At 37.2% G+C, this 20,222-nt stretch overlaps 2 protein-coding genes across 2 annotated transcripts; one reads left to right on the forward strand and one right to left on the reverse strand.

Annotated features, from left to right (window-relative positions):
* Positions 1–2,457: 2,457 nt before the first annotated feature.
* LOC108368750 (RNMT-activating mini protein) lies at positions 2,458–3,453 on the forward strand. The gene has a single exon (XM_017623662.1). The coding sequence runs from the start codon at positions 2,567–2,569 to the stop codon at positions 3,014–3,016; it is 450 nt and encodes a 149-aa protein (XP_017479151.1). The 5' UTR covers positions 2,458–2,566; the 3' UTR covers positions 3,017–3,453.
* On the reverse strand, positions 3,398–6,145 carry ecd (ecdysoneless cell cycle regulator). Its single transcript, XM_017623661.1, has 4 exons — positions 5,640–6,145; positions 5,365–5,573; positions 4,535–5,308; positions 3,398–4,477 (listed from the first exon to the last, which is right to left on the reverse strand). The coding sequence occupies exons 1-4, from the start codon at positions 5,941–5,943 to the stop codon at positions 3,656–3,658; spliced, it is 2,109 nt and encodes a 702-aa protein (XP_017479150.1). The 5' UTR covers positions 5,944–6,145; the 3' UTR covers positions 3,398–3,655.
* Between the last annotated feature and the right edge of the window lie 14,077 nt (positions 6,146–20,222).

Raw genomic sequence — 20,222 nt, forward strand, 5'->3', positions numbered from 1 at the left:
TTTACCTTCAGATTTTTGTATCATGGATACACCTCGAGATATCACGAACAAGTTTTCCTTTGTTTATTTTTACTTAAAGTCCTTAAATATGTATCTTGATTTCTGTAGAATACGTATTCATTTTTTTAACCTTTTTAAAAAAAGGGAGGACAGTCGGATCTACGTAACCAGAACGACCTGAATGAGCATTAAAGTCGGTTGTATTTTTTGCTCAAAATTACTTGTTATTATTCAGATACAGTTTCGCTACTATTTAGAGATTTCTCGACATACTTGTTCACATTACTGTTATTTATTATTTTTCTTATTAGTCGTTTATATGTTTAGGACTTACTGTGGGTGCTTTAAGATTCATTTTGTAAATATGTATGTACATATAAAAAAACAATTGCGATATTTTATTTTATTTTCNTTTTGTAAATATGTATGTACATATAAAAAACAATTGCGATATTTTATTTTATTTTAAATTATGAATTTTATTCGTGCAATTTTTTATGTTTAATAGTTTTGAGATTTTTTGGTTCTGTTGTATTCTTTTATTGCATATCTTTAACTCTTTTACTTTAAGTTATAATGTTGAAGATAAGCCTTCTGCCTTTGTCAAGCACTTTAGCTAGGTACGAGAAATTTAGCATATGCACGTAAGAGCATAGGGTAGGTATAGGGCTGTGCTGCCGGGATTCTCCAACATCTTTTCAAAGGAGAAAATATATTGGTGGCGGAATCCATCGCAGTCCGACTTTTCGTAAAATCTACAAAAAAGCGATCACTGAATCTGAACTGCTATGAACATGTGTATTCAAAGCAAGCACTGCGTTCGTAGCTACTCGAATTTAATTGGATTTTCGTAGATTTCACGGAAAATCGGACTACGATGGATTCTATGACAGCCTTGATTAGTTCGTGCCAATATAGCAACTCAGTTACCAGCTTTCAGTTGCTAGTTGCCATCGGTAATACCATTTCAGCCACTGGCCAACCCACTGAAGTTCGGTTGTCCTCCGTAATCGACCCATAAAATCGGAATCGAATATGCATGCACGTTCTGCAGAACGATAAATATTTTGTAAATGTGTGCTCTGTCCGCTAACGAATTCCAGCCATGTGTGAAATATCGTATGTGAAGCCTCCGTCTAACTTAACGAATGTCAAAGGCACGCCAGAAGATGTTTCATCATATGTTTTCGACCATCGTCTTCTTCGAGTAAGTTCATCGATTCCAAAAACATTTTGTTATTGTCGTACCGATACCACCTTATTGAATACGCCTTGCCTATGATGTACATACTTGCAATGCAAGTCTTGCATATGTATGTGTAAAAATATATGTACATATATAAGATTTATGTACATCACATACATGAACCAAAAAGACAAGATCACGCGGGCAGGAGAGTAGCCCGTTAGAATCGCATTTAGGAAAAAAGTTTAACGATTTTGACATAAGCCGTTTGTTTACATTTCTTTGTTGTTTACAATTTGGTGGTAGCTTTTTACTGCAATTTTCTTCATTTTCGCCTGTGACAACGTGTGTACACATAAGATAAAGAATAATTTAACACAACGACATGATTTATAGAAGAATTTTCATAATGAAAATGATTATTCATGCGTTCAACAATTTCGCGGTTTTCTCCGTTCTCTTCGTTGTTTCCTGTTAAATATTTTTTCGCAATTTAATTGATAAACGTAATTATATATTACAATATAGATATTAAATTAAAGAGATTTAAGAAAGATAACTGCTGGAAATATTTTTTAGGAGGGTTTTAAAAGTTTTAACCCAGTTAAATTAATAAAGTAAATGAAATATTGCAATGTGGGTATAAAACTAAAGAATTTAAAGAAGGCTCACAGGCGAAAATATTTTAAAGGAGGATTGCCACCTGTTAAAAAATTTTGCGCAATTTAATTGATAAACTAAATGATATATTACAATATAGATATGAAATTTAGGGGGGGCTCGACCATATTAAGCTGGCATTTCAGGGTACTATTTTATATAGATATAAGGAAAATTTGAAAGTTAGGGGGGGAGGCTCGAGCATCCCTCTGCCCCTACCTGGCCACGCCCATGAGTGTGACGTCACACAAAAGTTATTCTCATAAATCCTCTCTGATCGGCGCAATCTTGTATTCTATCATTCTTGGGGCTCTTTTATACCTGCGCTCGCACTCATGGCAACTCTCGGACGNGATAAAGAATAATTTAACACAACGACATGATTTATAGAAGAATTTTCATAATGAAAATGATTATTCATGCGTTCAACAATTTCGCGGTTTTCTCCGTTCTCTTCGTTGACTTTGCTGTCATTGTGAATGTACATGAACAGCTGNTCATTCCTCGAACATTCTGTCTATTTCTCGTTGTTCGCTTTGTGTTGCCGTAGTATGAATACGCCTTGACTTTGCTGTCATTGTGAATGTACATGAACAGCTAATTTCACTGTTTTCTTTGATTTTCTATTCGCTATTAATGTAAAATAATGTAGTTGCGGGCGAAGTTGGCAGTCTTGTGGATTTTCTAAATTGTGGAATTTTCTTTACTCAACCTTTGAAGATGGTCGACCCTAATCGTAAAATTAACCGCCTAACGGAGAAAGATATCGAGTTCTTAGATGAATGCCAGGAGGAATTCTCGAATCGCTTTACTGACGAGGACGCTGATTTTTATAACCACTGCTCGAAACCGCTCGCTGACCCACCAATAGTTGAAAATTGGGGCTATTCTGGGTCCAGCAACAGCTACCGCGGTTCTTCTGGGCAACGAAACAATTATGGAGGTGGCAGCAAATATAATCGCGGAGGTTGGAATAAACGCGGCCGAGATCATGCTCATGGCAGAGGATTTCGCGTCGGCGGAGGTCAATTGTACAGACGTAACCGACTTTTCAACGATAACCCCACCGACAGAAACTTCCGTGGTGGCAATGGTCGTGAGGAGCGCCCGCATCAACCAATGAATGTACGAAGAGACTATGGAAATTTTGTCCCTGCCTCTAAAGATTAATCGAAAACTAAGATTTCAGCGTATAATTACGGCTATATTTAACCAAAATAGCTTAAATGTAGAATACCTACAATTCCCAAATTAAAAAAATTTATGTTAGGATCGATAGGACTCTTAATCCTGATCGTTACGGTATAATTTTTTGTGCGGAAAATAATAATTACTGGTGTTATTGAAATTCAAAGAACGTAGAAGCTGGGAACAACAGCATTAAGTGAAGAATACGTACATTTATCTGATTAAAATTTAGTTCTGATCAAAAAAGTATAATTTTTTATTGGGGAAATAATAATTGCTGGTGTTATTGAAGTTCAAAGTAGTGAAATGTAGGTATTCTGCACTTGTTCCAACCAAAATTATTACACGGTTTTATCAATATATGGAAAAATAAAAAAAATATTGTTCGTAAATTTACTTTAATACAAGCCTTCGCATAACAAGATACTTTTGGATGTAATGGGCACATCCTAGAACTATATGAATTGAATGCACGACATAAAATATGTGCCAGTGACCAAGGCGTATCAAGACGTAGTTGGACACATATAAATAATACAGTGATGCAAAAAAATTTCAGATCCCAGCGCTTTATATGTACATTTCCATACATATGTATGTACATATTTACGAGTCTTAAGCCTATACCCTGGATTCTTTTAAAACATCAGCTTCATCATCGTCGCTGTCGAGTTGTGCTGCATTTGACATACCCACACCCATTGCACTCAGCAAATTCGAAACTGGGCCCGATCCTCCCAACTGTGATTTGTAGCTATCCACTATGTTCTTTAAAGTGTTTACATTGATGTTAATCGGTTGAAATGACTCGATGTCATCGAAATCATCTGCGTTTTTGGAAGCCGTAAAAGAGCTATTTTTCTCAAATGTTTGACCAATAGTGGTCTTAGCAAGTTCTTTATCCATTTGGTCCATGTAATTTTTGATATGACTATCAATATTTTTGTCGGAATTTGCCATTGATTCAAAATTGTGCTCCAATTTATCATCATCTTCATAGTCACTCATTTCAGAAGTAGAGTCCCATTTGTCTTCTGGAATAACGAAATCCAAAAAATTTCGTACATGTGTGCTATCTTCAGTTTCCACGTTAGTGGCTTGATTGTTTCGATTTGCGTTTGCTGTTTCATTAATAACTGAGTTCCGATTACAAGCCTTACGCATGGAATGATTTTTTTTAAGGTTAACTTTTGGGTCGTCATTCTTTTTAGGCGTTGCACTGGTTTCCGCCTCGATACAATCACTATCTGAATCCTCAATTTCATCATCGTCTATACCTTCGTATGTAGATTCTTTATCAAGAAAATCAGCGAGATTTTTTGTAAATTCAGCGGCATTTATGTCACCATTCGAGTTAAGCATTTTTTTGGGACCATATCGTTCTATCAACATTGCATCCAACTGATCTGCACTAATATTTAACCAATCGTCGGCATCACTCGGCTAAGGATAGGATTAGTACAGTATATTAACAAAGTAAAATATAGAAGTTTTGCGTACCTCCAGATTGTTTTCTTCATCGCACAAATTTTCTGCCGAAATATCTACATTCTGTAGCAAATTTAAAATTTCTAATCCAACTAATGGCGTTATGCGAAAGCGGTCATTATTTTTAGTAAAATATGTACGTGCTTCGTTCCACAGACGTTTATACACTTCTGAGCCCGCTAAGTTGTTTCGAAAATATCCTTTTGACGTTAAATTTTTAACATAAGAACGCCAATTCGGATCATTTTCATCTTGATTCGCACATTTAGCCTGAGAGGCTAAAATTTCAAAACCGCACGCAACTTGTATGCCTAATATCTGCTCTTTATATTCTTTAGTATTAGTAGTATTGCTTAGCACCCAGCCAACTTTCTTGTCAGGCTTGTAATTTGTGTGCATAAGCATAGCGTAGAGACAACGAGTGAATAGAACATTGGTTCGAACACACTGCTCAGGTGGGAAATACCGCATTGAACGGCAAACCTTTAAGTCAATAGCATCACGTTCACAGAAAGCTCGTACAGCTGGTGCAATCAACGATGGACGAGTTTTAAGTAGCGCTGCGACACCCAAAGGTAAACGCATTATCTGGCGATGTGCTGCTGGATTACTACTTCCATTAAAAACTTTCGTACGTTCGTTAATGCAATTTTGAATTTCCTTAGATACACGATAGAGAGTGGGGTTCTGTCTTATTTTCTCAACTGCTGCACCAACCGATAATAATTTTGAGGAAGTAGATGGTGAGTTTTGAACCAAATGCATGTGGCCGTCAGCTATGTAAACCTAAGAATATCTGTAGTTAATATATGACTCAAGAAATATCAATTATGATTACGTACTCTCTGTTCGCAGCTTTCTGGATTGGCCCACGTTGGAAGTGCCTCGGCAGCTTCAACTAGGAGAAACTCTCCATCAGCGTCAATGACACGAGCAATGCAGCCTGGCACCTCACGTGTTAACTCATATAAAAGGTGGACTATGAACCACTCATCTTCGATATTTTCTCCATAGTGTGAAATGCCATGCAGATGGGGGGGTAGAGGTAATGCTGTTTTTATATACACAATTTTTTAACATAGATATGGGTAATAAAATATAAAAATAAGCTACTCACCTGCGACAGAACCAAGCGAGCTATTGTTAACCTCGTTATTCAACAGTCGTTCCTGCGCACACTCGGTGCGCATTTGTAATTTAAATTCATCTTTGTGCCAAATATAGCCATAGCTTTCAACCCGTCTGTTCACGATTTCCATGCATTGTTTTTCAAGTAGAGACAATTCCCCTCGGAGCTGCTCCAGCTCTACACTGCTTTCTTGTATATTTGTTAACTTATCTGACAAAATTTGGAAAATAAAATATTCAACGTAGTCGTCGTCGCGCACAAATTCCAAATTACATCGAGGCGATTTTTCCATATTCTCGCACAATTTCCGTTAAATTTTGTTTAACTTCTTGTGAATAGAAATCTCGTCAGCTACACTTTAGAAACTACACGGCCAAACTATTATTTTTGTGCACCATAAAACTAAATTTACCGGTTCATGACTAAAACTCGTACTTATTTATAACCAACAATACACACCAGACGGCACGATATTTCGTCCTTTGTGAACCTGACACATGACCTGACAGTAAAAAAGAGCTGCCAACACTTTATGGGCTAATTGGCTTACTAAAGGTAAAATTAGTGCAGAACGTAAACCTACCGGTACGTAAATCCGAGTCTGCTGACACGACCTGTCTTACCAGAGCGCCATGTAAATGAAAACTCAACACCGCGGAATTTTTCTGTAGTTGAAGCCCGTAGCGCAGAAATCTTCGGAATTTAGATTTTTCCGTGTTAGCTGATTTCTTCCTTCTATAGATGGTTGCCAATTCGTCAGTTTTGCAGATGGTAAAAAAGTTATAATATCCTATTCAAAATACGTTTAAAATATTTAAAATTTACTATTGAATAAGGTTTTTTGTTCAAAACTAAGTAGTTTATATATAGCTACGATCTATTATAGCATGAAAAATTTTAGTTGAAAAGGTAAGTTTATGAAAAGGCATTGATGAGTGGACACCCTGTAGAAAGGAACACTCAGGCCTCCAGTAATCGACAAATTTCTGCGTATACAGACGGCGTTTAAGTGTACGTTCTGCGTTTCTGACTAATTTCACCTTAACAGCAAAAAACGTGGCAGCCTACCATGAACGAAAGAAATTTTTGGTTGATGGCAGCCTACACGTAATAGGGCATTCGCACGCAGCGATTTTTCAGGCTACTTTTAGTTGAAAGCAAAAATCGCCTCGTCCGAACAGCCTTTCAACTAATCGCTTTCAACAAAGTTGGTCAACAGACACGGTGCAGCGAACAAAGGTGGCGCCGTCAGTGGTACCGCTACTTTGGTTTTACCGATTTTGACAGTTGTGGTAACTTGTAAATAAACCTTTGTTTACAAATCAACGAAAGAGAAAGTTGAATTATAAGTGAAAAATCAGTTTAAATCGTGTTAATTTGCAATTTGTGAGTGATTTTTGAGTTGAAGACTGCGTATACAATGAATACAATGAAGTGCTGTGTGTTAAATTGCGACAACCGTCAAGATGCAAGAAGCGTAGATGCAAGTGTAGCGCTGGGACGAATCGTTGCATTTTGTGTACATAGGGCACGGCAAAGCCGTTCCCGAAATGTTTCTCTATTATTATATTAACAGCATTTCCTCACAATGATTTGGTTTCTGCTCCACGCAGCCTCCATTAGCAAGTTAACTAATCAGTCCAGCAGAGACGCTGCTGCAGTTTTCTGCAGCAGCCTTAATAGCAAAGCAATGGAGTGTACTAAAACGTTTGCTGAAGCAGCCTCAATTGCAAAGCAATGAAGTGCACCACAATGTTCACTGTTCTCTAATAGATTAGGTGAAAAATGCAATATTTTCGCATTTAGCAAAATTAAAACACGTTTTTCGCAGTAAAGTGAACTGCTTTGGCTGTTTCAACTCGTTCTTCTTTTCGCTCTATTCTTTGTTTACTTGTGGTACACAAATGTCAACGCCCAGGACGGCGCAATCTTGTATCATGAACCAAAAAGACAAGATCACGCGGGCAGGAGAGTAGCCCGTTAGAATCGCATTAAGGAAAAAAGTTGAACGATTTTGAACATTAGCCGTTTATTTACATTTCTTCGTTGTTTACAATTTGGTGGTGGCTTTTTACTGCAATTTTATTCATTTTCGCTTGTGACAACGTGTGTACACATAAGATAAAGAATAATTTAACACAACGGCATGATTTTTAGAAGAATTTGCATAATAAAAATGATTTTTCATGCGTTCAACAATTTCGCGGTTTTCTCCGTTCTCTTCGTTGTTTACTTCTTACAGCAAAGATGGCGTCGAGATTTCGGCAGCTAGAAAATAACTTTTTTCGTTCTTTCCGTCCCGCGTGATCTTGTGTCTTTCGTTCATGATCTTGTATTCTATCATTCTTGGTCAACAGCCATGAACGAAAGACACAAGATCACGTAAGAACAAGAGAGTGAAAAAAGTCGATTTTTTTTAGTGGGTTCTACGCCATCTTGTTCCACTGGAAAACGAGCGAAATGTAAACAAAGCAAAGAAAACAACGAAAACCAAAATTAGCCAAAATTATTGTCAGCCACTTTAAACGCACAATTTGGGTAAAATGATACAACAAAATGCTTTAAAATGTGTTGTCATGTTGAACTAACTCTTCTTTACTTGAATAAAAGTGTAAAATAGTGGTGCTTGTGATGTAAACAAACGCTCAGCTGACGAACCCGCTTTCGCAAACTTTTTTCTCAAAACCAGTTACAAATACAACGTCGAGTTCTTACGTGATCTTGTATTTTTGGTTCATGGTCAACAGCCAACTTTGGACTCGTTCAAATTTTTTTCCTTGCAACCCTGTGTTTGTTTATATTCTGTATCAGTGTTGGGAAATGAAATTGTTCCTTCAGTACGAAATCTAAACAAAAGCTGTACTTTTCGACAGTAAGTTGTGCCCACTTTTTACTTTGCTCATATATTTTCTTAGTACATGCCAGAGTTGTGAAAAATACATTAATTTTTTTAAGCATAGCATTTGAATGTAAATGAAAAAAATTAATGCATTAGTTTTCGAAATTTAATGAAAATGGATATTTCAATGCATTAATTCCGAAGAAATAATGCTAACGATTTTTTTTTTGCTTTAACATTAATAATAATAATAGATTGGCGCTTACACATATGAGCTTCTCCTCCGATTTGCGGCGTACGTGCGTAGGGAGGGACCTACAGTTGTACCCCGACTCCGAACGGCGATTGTATTTTTATGAGAAGTTGTTTTTCATGGCAGAAATACACTCGAAAGTTTAGCATTGCCTGCCGAGGGGTGACCGCAGTCAAGAAAAAACCTTTTTTCTAAATTTTTTTTGCGATGTTGCTTTGACCAGGGCTTGAACCCAGGTGCTGCGGAGTGGAAGCGCGCACTGCTTACCACTACACCACAGCGGCCGCCAATGTATAAATGAATGCTATTGCAATAATTGATTGCATAAAAATTATAAAAAGCATTAAAAACCCATTAACAAATTTAATTTTGAAGTAAAAATTCTTTGTTGACGTTGAGGGTAGAATTTTAAGGTAAAAAAAGATAGTGACAGACGTTAAGGCTGGTTTTCACTATATCAAGTTCAATGGCATTTGTCGTTAAATAGGTAAAGGCACATTGTCAAGTGGAACTAAAAAACCGTTTATTGATTGATTTAGATCAGAGTAGGTCTTCAGTCGTGTACATGTGCTACTAAATTGTCTCTCTCTCCGTTTTTGGCCCATAATATATGTAAGCGGTGTGCATCAACAATCAACATAAAAATCTACAAAAGCACACTGAGTTGCATGCACATTGCATTTATTTTGATAAGACATCTAACAATGTTTAGACGAATTTTTCTACAAATACACATAATATAATGAAGCTGAAAAACTGTTAGTCATTATTCTAAGTCCTTCCAAAAGAGGTTACTTACATATATTTCAACAGAAAAAAATGGAATGGTTTTTAATAATGCCAACAAGCAAAAGTAGTAAAAGTTTTAGTGCATTAAGATTTCTTCATTAGCACTAGCTTGGATAATTTAATGAAAACCAGTTTCATTAGCATTCAACTTTTCAGAATTAATGCATTGAAATTTTTATTTGCATTAAATTTCAAAAATTAATTCATTAATTTTTTAAATTAACATTATTAATTTAAATACCTTTGATGCATTAAAAAATTAATGCATTTTTCACAACTCCGTACATGCATACATAGATTCCCTTCAAGACCAATGATTTGATGGTATTCATGGAAAAGTTTATGTGGGTACATTTACATATTTTACACTTTTAATATAAATGTGTATGTACATATTTTCAGGCACACTTCTCAACAAACAAATTTTTTTAAGTTATTATGAATGGATAAAAATACCTCTTCTTTGAATTCAGTACTCAAACTTGACATTTTAATAGTATTTCAAGTGCTTAACACAACTTTACGACACGCACATATTAACAAGATTGGTTTTTTATCTTAAAGTTATTTAATTTTAATTATTTGTTTATAAAAATGCAGCTTATACTTTTAACTTTTAGCTTACACATTAACAAAACCCGTATAAATCCGAGGTTCAATCTTTGCGCATCATCAGATCAACAAACTTTCGTAAAAATTTCGAGCTTTTTAATTAAATTTCCTAGAAATACATACTTTGAGTATGGTGTTTTGTAGCCCGATAAATTTAAATAAAGTGCAAATTTAAAATAGCTGCGACTTATCGTTGATTTTTAATATATATATTTTTTTTTTGTATGGAGGTGTTGCTCATTTTCTTCATTGAAAAAATCGTGGAATATGGAATAAAATGGCCACATCGTCAAAAACAGACCACACATCACACCACACCACAACTGAATGAGCTAAACAACTGCAAAATATTAAAAAAAAAAATGAAAAAGAAAGCTGGAAATTTTTACGTTAATTTTTTGTTACGGAATAAATTTTATTTTTATAAACAAAAAAGTATAAACGAGTGAGTGTCATAAAGTTATGATATTTAAGAACATCTCTTTCTTAATTAACGATGACACTGTTTCTACCTGAAGCTGATTTCCCAATTTTTTTTTTTAATGAGATTTCAAAAATTACAAAGACAAAAACGAGATGGCGAAGACAAAATGAGAATAGAAAATTCCCCGCAGCGAGTTTTCAAAGCCTATATATTCATGGAATTCATCACGAAATTGTACTAAAAAGTACTGCGTAGTAGGAAAGTATATTGTAAACGAAATTGTACCAAAAAAACACAATTGTACCAAAAATGCCAACACTGTTCTGTATACATACTTTTTTTCTTTTTAATTTTTTACTTTTATTTTATCTTTCAGCTTCGCTAAAAGCACTTCTACCAACGCTGGCTTACCAAATTTACGCCAATTGATAAAATTTTGCGATTTAAATTCATTTTAAATAATGTAAATGACAATTTGTGTTGAATCGAAAATCGCCTGTNGAGCTTTTTAATTAAATTTCCTAGAAATACATACTTTGAGTATGGTGTTTTGTAGCCCGATAAATTTAAATAAAGTGCAAATTTAAAATAGCTGCGACTTATCGTTGATTTTTAATATATATATTTTTTTTTTGTATGGAGGTGTTGCTCATTTTCTTCATTGAAAAAATCGTGGAATATGGAATAAAATGGCCACATCGTCAAAAACAGACCACACATCACACCACACCACAACTGAATGAGCTAAACAACTGCAAAATATTAAAAAAAAAAATGAAAAAGAAAGCTGGAAATTTTTACGTTAATTTTTTGTTACGGAATAAATTTTATTTTTATAAACAAAAAAGTATAAACGAGTGAGTGTCATAAAGTTATGATATTTAAGAACATCTCTTTCTTAATTAACGATGACACTGTTTCTACCTGAAGCTGATTTCCCAATTTTTTTTTTTTAATGAGATTTCAAAAATTACAAAGACAAAAACGAGATGGCGAAGACAAAATGAGAATAGAAAATTCCCCGCAGCGAGTTTTCAAAGCCTATATATTCATGGAATTCATCACGAAATTGTACTAAAAAGTACTGCGTAGTAGGAAAGTATATTGTAAACGAAATTGTACCAAAAAAACACAATTGTACCAAAAATGCCAACACTGTTCTGTATACATACTTTTTTTCTTTTTAATTTTTTACTTTTATTTTATCTTTCAGCTTCGCTAAAAGCACTTCTACCAACGCTGGCTTACCAAATTTACGCCAATTGATAAAATTTTGCGATTTAAATTCATTTTAAATAATGTAAATGACAATTTGTGTTGAATCGAAAATCGCCTCGTCTGAATTGGGATGGCAACTTTTTCACTTTCAACTTTTCATTCAACTTCGCATTCAACTTTTGTTGCCTGTAAAATCGCCTCGTGCGAATGCCCTATTAACTGCTTGTTAAACTGCAGCAGGTTGGCCACAGCCTCTTCCAAGGGCAAAGGGTTAATTGTTTGTATATTCTACCACCTGTTGCATTACTACAGTTGCCAGACGTACTGATTTTATCAGTACAGTACTGATTTTTCAACTCTCGTACTGATTTTATTCATTTCTGCAATCAGTACGCTAATGTCCTGATTTTTCAAAATTTGTACTGATATGTACTGAATTTCCAAAATACTTTATGAATTTCTTAAGGTTTTTACATAACGTTGGAACTTCCTTAAACTGTACTTTAATGTTTGATATGCCCAAGAAATTAATACAACAAAAATATCAATCGTTTTATGGGCATATCGCCGGGTCGTTACTTACCAGTTGCGATAATATGATGGAGGTTAAATTATTTAAAAAGAAGGCTGACGTTTGTTTGTCGAGTGTTTCTAGTTATCTCAAAAATAACGGTCAGTTTAATAACAACAAAATATTCAAATTGCTTTTGCCCTTAATTTACAATTCTTATTTCACAATTCACTGACATTAAAAAGAGCTTTGTATACAAGGCATAGAGTTAGGGCCGGTTACTCAATGTCTGGTTAACACTAATCCCTGGTTAAACATCGTTATCGACACCGTGTTATATGCATGGAGTCGAAAACGTCGATAACGATGTTAAGCGATGATTAGTGTTAATCAGGCTTTGAGCAACCGGCCCTTAGATACTCTTTTTAGCGAATTCTCAGTCTTTCAAAGGTTTTGCGTAGTTGAAAAAATTAGTTTAAGCCATGAGGAAATATAGACGAAGACCTTAAATAGTGGTACCTTTCCACAGTTTGTAATAATATGTTTTTTTTTGTTTTTTTTTTTCAATACCACACTCAAAACGAAGCAACTGAGAGGATCTTAAGTACAAAGTTTGCTTCCTGGCGAAAAGAGAGAAACCGGCTTCTAATAAAAACTTGTTTAATGAACTTCATATAGTAAAAATAATTTTAAAATGAAATGTATAGATCTCATTATTACCATTCGAAAATGTCATAAATATAAAACAATTTATTGGCTTCTGTGTATACTCATGTTAAAATGAATATCACTTTTATTTTTTATGAACAATATTTTATTAATATACCAAAATATTGTTAAAAACAACTACTCTGGCGTTTTAAAGTATTATCTGATACTTTACTGATTAGATTAGATTTAGAGGAGGGAGCAAGTCACCTAGTTACCGCGACCGAAACGATCTATTGTAACAAACCTCTATTCAACTACAGGTCATCTTTGATCCACGTACTGTTAAGAAACCTCGCGAGGTCCTGTGGCTGAATGCCATTTAGGTGGTGTGCTTCTAGGTACGGTGATCCTAGGAAGCGAAGTCTGGTCCTGGTAAGGGCTTCACAGTAGCACATAATGTGCTCTGCTGTTTCCTGTTCTTCGTTACACAACCTGCACTGGTCAGAGTTGACAACTCCTATATTTGACAAGTGTTTCATTACCCTATAGTGGCCAGTAAGAAAGCCTGTAACAATTTTTACTTCATGCCTACTGAGGTGAAGGAGTTCTTCGGTCCTCCTTGTTGATATAACCGGAATGAAGGACTTGGCCTGTCTGTCTGTTACCTTCCGTATTGGTCCAGTAATGTTGTGCTTCGTTCTTCATCCAGATATAGTAGTTCCGTATAACGGAGCTCCATGACAGACCGGTAAAGGGTCCTGGGCCTATGAATCCCTGTGCAGCCCCTTTCCTGGCGAGAATATCTGCCACTCCATTGCCCTTGACTCCACTGCGTCCCGGTACCCATATGAGCTATACCCGGTTCCTTAAGGCGATCAGTATTAAAAGTTGAAGATAGTCCCACACCAGCTTTGAGGTGACCTCGTGCGCTTTCAGAGCGAGGAGCGCCGCCCTGCTGTCTGAGTGTATATAGATGTGTTTTTTGGTTGCCCCACTTTCTACATACTGCCTCAGACAAAGTTAAATGGCGTGAACCTCGGCCTGAAAGACATAGTTACCCTGCCCCATGCTGGTGAAAAGGAGCAGTCTGGGTTGTATACCGTAGACTCCTGCTCCGACGCCGTGGTCAGTCTTTGAGCCGTCAGTATACCAGATGTGGCTGTCCTTCCGTGGTTTAGGTCGTTCATTGTCCCAGTTATTTCTGCCAGGGAAAAAGACCTTGAAGTTATGTGAGAAGTTAAACCTCGGTAGGCACAGGTCCACAAAACTTATGCGCAATCCATCTTCTTGTTCTATAACCCTGAGAGTGGAAGGGTGAACATACTTCTTGTCCTCTACACTGTCTCCTGAGATGAGCCTTGCTGTAAACAGCAGAGCCTCTTTCTTGATTACTATGTGTAGGGGAGGCAGGTCAAGAAGCACCTCGAGAGCCGCCGTTGGTGTTGTTTTCATCGCGCCAGTGATACCCACGTAGGCCAGTCTCTGTAGTTTGCTGAGCTTAGCCTGCGTGGACTTCACTTCCCCCTTCTTCCACCAGACGGGTGCAGCATAGGTAAGAATGGGTTTGGAGACAGCATCATACATCCACCTCGCCAGTTTAGGTCTGATGCCCCAGTTCCGTCCCATAAGTTACCGGCAGGCACAGATAGAGGTCCTGGTCTTTTGAATAGTTTTATCTAGATGTGGATTCCATGAGAGCTTGTCATCAAGGATGCCTCCTAGATATTTGACTTCTTTGGAGAAGTGTATCTTTTCACTTCGAAGGAATGGTTCTACTAATTTGTCCCCTTTCCTTTTCCTGGATAAAATCTTCTTTGGGTTAACGTTAACCCATTTTTACTACACCAATTGGCGACTATGTTCAGAGCATTCTGTTGGAGGTTAGAGATGGTATCTTCGAACCTACCCCTGATTAGGATGACAATGTCATCCGCATAGCCCTGAACGTCGAATCCCTTTTCGCTAAGAAGGCAGAGTAGTTCATCCACTACCATGGACCATAGCAGAGGGGAGATCACTCCCCCCTGTAGCCAAGAAACTGACCCTTTCCTGTCCTAGCATGGATGTAATAATTCTGGATTTAAGGACGTTAGCTATCCAGCGACATGTGGTTTGATTAACCCCTCTGCGCCGGACGCACTTGTATATTAGAGAGTGTTCTGTGTTGTCGAAAGCGCCCTCCACATCCAAGAAACAACCCACCGCCACCTCTTTGTCCTCCAGGGACTTTTCAATTTTCCTTGTTAGATTCTGAAGAGCGTGGATGGTAGATCTTCCTGGAAGATAGGCATATTGGTGTCTGTACAAAGGGTTCCTGGCAAGGAAACTATCCCTGATATGCCTGTCTACGATTCTTTCCATTGTTTTTAGTAGGAAGGACGTAAGACAAATTCGTCGGTATGACTTTGGTTGGTCTGCTGGTTTACCCCCCACCTTTGGGATGTAGCGGACCGTCACTTCCTGCCATTGTAGGGGAAGNCTGTCTACGATTCTTTCCATTGTTTTTAGTAGGAAGGACGTAAGACAAATTCGTCGGTATGACTTTGGTTGGTCTGCTGGTTTACCCCCCACCTTTGGGATGTAGCGGACCGTCACTTCCTGCCATTGTAGGGGAAGGGACCCCCACGCGAAACATGCTCTGAAAATTGGTATCAGGAAGGGTAGTAGGCGGGGCAGTCCCTTTTGGAGATGGGCTGGGAAAATGCCATCTGCTCCAGGTGCTTTAAAAGGCGCTGAGGCAGATATAGCCCATCTTATTCTATCCTCGCCGAACAGACCTTTGGCGATTCTCCAATCCTCTGCGCGTGGGTGTTTTATCCCAGTATGCGTGTGGATTGTACTGTTTGTGTTCAGTGGCAAACAGTCAGGAAAATGCACCTCGGCTAGCAAGTTAAGGGATTCCATGCAGCTGTTCGTGAAGGATCCATCGGGTCTTTTAAGGAGCCCTAACTCATTAGTGTGCGTCTTTGCGAGGACTCTGTGGATTCTTGCGCTTCCCGTAAGGTCCTTGATCCCTGTACAGAAAAGAGCCCATGAGTTCCTCTTAGCACATCTAATCTCTTTATTGTACTCGGTGAGGGCAATTTTATACGTTTCCCATTCACCAGTTCGTTTAGCTCTGTTAAAGAGCTTCCGGGTATTTGCCCTAAGTTTGGCCAATTTGTTATTCCACCATGGAGTCTGTCTGTTGTTAAGCCTAGTGACTCCTGGACAGGATTCATGGTGGGAATTCACAATGGCTGATGTCAGATCTGAGCAGCTAAGTTCAAGATCGACTAAGTCATTCACCTTTCGCTTGCACCTTTTCTGACCGTCCTGCAGAAGAGCATCGTATAGATTCTAATCTGTGGTTCTTGGTCTTCTGTAGGTGGTAGCAGTTGGTAATGTGATTTCAATTTCAAAACGGATGTGCATGTGATCTGATAAAGAAATTTCTCTGGCCACTTTCCATTTTTTTACGAAATTACTGATAAAAGGAGTGGAGAGGCTGATATCTAGAACCTCTTCCCGTATACTGTTCCTGAAAGTGGGGGAGTTACCTACGTTTAAAATTTCTAACCTATTAAGGCTAATAAATTCAAGTATGTACTCACCTCTTTGATTTATGTTACTGCTGCCCCATATGGTATTGTGGGCGTTGGCGTCACATCCCACGATGAGTTGCAGTGTCTGTCTGCCACAATAGTCCACTAGTCCCTGTAGTGGCAGAAACTCGTAATCTCTGGAGTCGCCGGGGAGGTACGCTGAGCAAATGATTACCTCTTGCGCGTTTTCTCCGAGAGATAGGCTCACCTTCACTGCAATCTGGTCCTTATTGGTAAATTCTGGAATGAGAAAGGCGTTGATATGATTAGCTATCATCAGGCACGCTCTAGGTCGTCCTTCGTTGAAGGAGTCATAGAATAGCTTACCTGGTAGTCCCTTTATCTGGTTCCCATAAATGTACGGCTCCTGGATAAAGGCGATGTCAAGGTGATCCTCTGGCAACGTCTGTGCCAGGACCGCTGAAGCCGCCTTGGCATGTTGTAAGTTTATTTGGATGCACCTTATTATCATATTAATTTTTCAAGTCGTCCGGCTGGTTACTCTTCCTCATCCACTTCGGGAGCTTCGTCACATGTAAGCGGCGAGTCGAGTGTGGACCCTTGCCAGTGTTAGTTGGGTGGGCATGGGAAATGTTACCTTTACCTGCCTTGGGTGTATTGTGTCGACGCCAATTTAGTAGAGCGGGCATGGGTGGTGTTGCCTTTGCCTGGCTTTGGTGGCTGAGACACCTCCAGGGTAGAGGAGATTGCGGGAGGTTTCGCGCTTTCGCCATTGACGCCAGCCTGATCAGCGCTATCGCCTAGCCGGACCTGTTCCGCACGTTCCCGAGACGGAGCACCGTGGACTTCCGTGCGGTGGGTCTTGCGAGATGCCTGGGCTGCTGCTCATTGGCTGGCTCTGTGCAATAGACCTGCTGTCGCCCCGTCCCCCTTTATGCGTAGGGAGATCTGGCCAAAGTTGAGGAAGATTTTTCCACCCTGCACCGCAATCCTCTCCTTTGACTTCTCGTCCACGGAGAAAGTTAAAGAATGCCCAAGGGCATTCAATTTATTGCTGATTGCCTCCCATTGCTGTTTAAAATTAGCTGGAGCTGTTCCCTTTTGAAAACCCTTTGCTAGGCAAGAACTTTTTTCTAACTCAGCTATAAGAGTTTCAAATTGTGCTGTGCTTGTAATTCTCACGTCTAAAATCTAAATAAATGCAGACACATAGACATTTATTAATATAATTTAATTACAAACACGAAAAAATAAAAAGAGAAGACAGGGGTTAAATGAAATATTTAACAAATGAATTCGACTGATGCTTACAGAGAACGTAAATTTATAGAGAAGGACCAGAGAACGCAAATTTATAGAGAAGGACCACGAACGAATCAGCGTGGAAACTGTCAAATACCAACAAAACTGGTGAAGCGCATTTTAAGAGCGGCCAGCCAGAGACAATCGAATTTTAACAGAGCCCAGCCAGAGGCAAAATAAATTTAACAGAAATTGTGTCATCAATGTAAATTGATGGTTTTCTTGTTAGACAGCGAAATGCTGATGGCTTTTTGCGCTTTTGTTCTTTAAATTGGTCAATTACTTAAAATAAATGCATGCATAGAAGTCGAAATAATTCTTAATTTATGTAATATGTACATATTGTGTACATGCATATGTATGCGAGAGATACAACTGTGTGAATCTAAAATGCGACAGTTATGCAAATATGCAGTATGCAATTGGCAAATCGCAGGTGATTTGCCGTCGGCATTTGAGTTGAAAAAAATCGACTTTTACTTTTTTACCGATTCATATGGTAGATGCTACGCTATTTTCAATGCAACAAACCGCAGTTTTCTAGCTCCCTTAGTTTTTCCCCAAATTCACTTAAAAGAAGGACACATTGACCAAAAAACGCAAATGCGCACTGTTTGGTGATTTGATGTCGGCATTAAAAGCGAAGAAAATCGGTTTTTATATTTTTTAACAATTCTAATGGTAGTTTATAGGTATGCTATTTTCAATGCCACAAACTGCAGTTTTCTAGCTGCCTTAGTTTTCTCACAAATGAATTTCAAAGATGGATACATTGACAAAAAATGTACAAATGCATTGATTGCACTGCACGTGTTAGCTTCAAAGATGTTTTTGTCGAAGTTATTTATATTGAGAAAATATGTTGCATTATCATTTTTCACTGTTTTTAATAGTAAAAATAAAGTCAACACTAAAGTTAGTTACAGCTTTTTCACATCACTTTCAGTGGATTAGGCATCTGTGAACAAAAGATGCAACTAACTTTCTTCTGATTTGGGACTGAGAAAATTTAACTTAGAGTCGACTTTATTTGGTTTACGAATATACCCCAATAGTTTTGAACTCAAATGAAAATGCATTTCCCCATGTATATGTATGTACATACATATGTACTCCATTAATTGATAATGTTTTTACATGCGTACCTATATATGTATGTACATATGTGCATATTACTGCCAAAATGCTACGCACATGCATACAAATGTACATATGTATGTACAACTCACGGCAGCATACATACATATGCACATAATTACACGCATACTCAAATACAAAAATAACTATTTCTTTCATAAACGCATGCGCGCATTTCTCAAGGCCAAGTAAATCCATTCATAAAAATAACCGCAGCACATCTCCCCGCAAATTCATCACCAACAAGCGCAACTTTTTCAATCCGACACAAAAATTCTAAAATCTTAAAATGAAGAAATCTCGGCGAGCCAAGTGAAAAGTGGCATATCCAGTAAAATAAGTTATCTCGAATTTTGGAAATTGTTGGTAATTTTTGGCAAAACACTCTATTTCTATGTTCCATATCAATATTTCAATCATTAACTAGTTTTTGAGATGCAATTTTAATAAACTTTAAATAAAAGTGTTCGTTTTCTGCAGGAAAATACATTGATTTTTTTTAATAAAATCAAAACTTCTAAAATCACAAACCTATTTGGTTTTATCGCATGATTCAATAATACAAGGTTATGTAATTTGTGACAGCTAAAATTTGACACTCCTTTATCTAGATTTGTATTTTGGAAGTAGGAGAAAGGGCAAGAATGTGATCGCCTTTTGCGAAAACGGTAGTAGAATGGTACCACAAAAAGTACGCAAAGTATTCAATTAGAAGTAAAGGTGTATTATTAGTTCTGTGCGAATTTGCAATATATTTGGTGTTATAATGGAAATACTAAACAATACATAAAAATATGGATTTTGGATTTCAGTTATTCGTCATTTGCTGGAAGAAATCTTGAATACCGACCGTTCAGCTATGCAAAAACGAAAAATGCAGATCAATAGAACTTTTTATGCTCATTTCAACCATGCCAAAATTATTTGGTGCAAATGAAAAATGAAGACGTTCTAGAAGGTTAAATTTCAGTTTTTAGATTTTTTAAATATTAATATCTTATGATCTATACAACCGATTAAAAAATTAATGACGTCACCACCAAGATAATTGATTTGTCTTTCAGCTGAAGCACATATTTATAGCTTTTTGTATTTTTAAACCAAAACCACTAAAAATCGAACAAATGTTATTTTTTCATGAAATAACCTTTTTTGAAAAAACTGCATAATTAATGGAAAAGAAATTAATATTATTTAGAAAGTACAAGTTATTACCTTTAATTCGATATTACATATTTTGTCATTATCTACTTTTGGGTTTCAACAATTTAGTGATAATAAGAAATACAA

The sequence above is a fragment of the Rhagoletis zephyria genome, unplaced genomic scaffold (assembly GCF_001687245.7).
Source record: "Rhagoletis zephyria isolate East Lansing unplaced genomic scaffold, Rhagoletis_zephyria_1.1 Rzeph_scaffold_03297, whole genome shotgun sequence".
NCBI classification, from domain to species: domain Eukaryota; kingdom Metazoa; phylum Arthropoda; class Insecta; order Diptera; family Tephritidae; genus Rhagoletis; species Rhagoletis zephyria.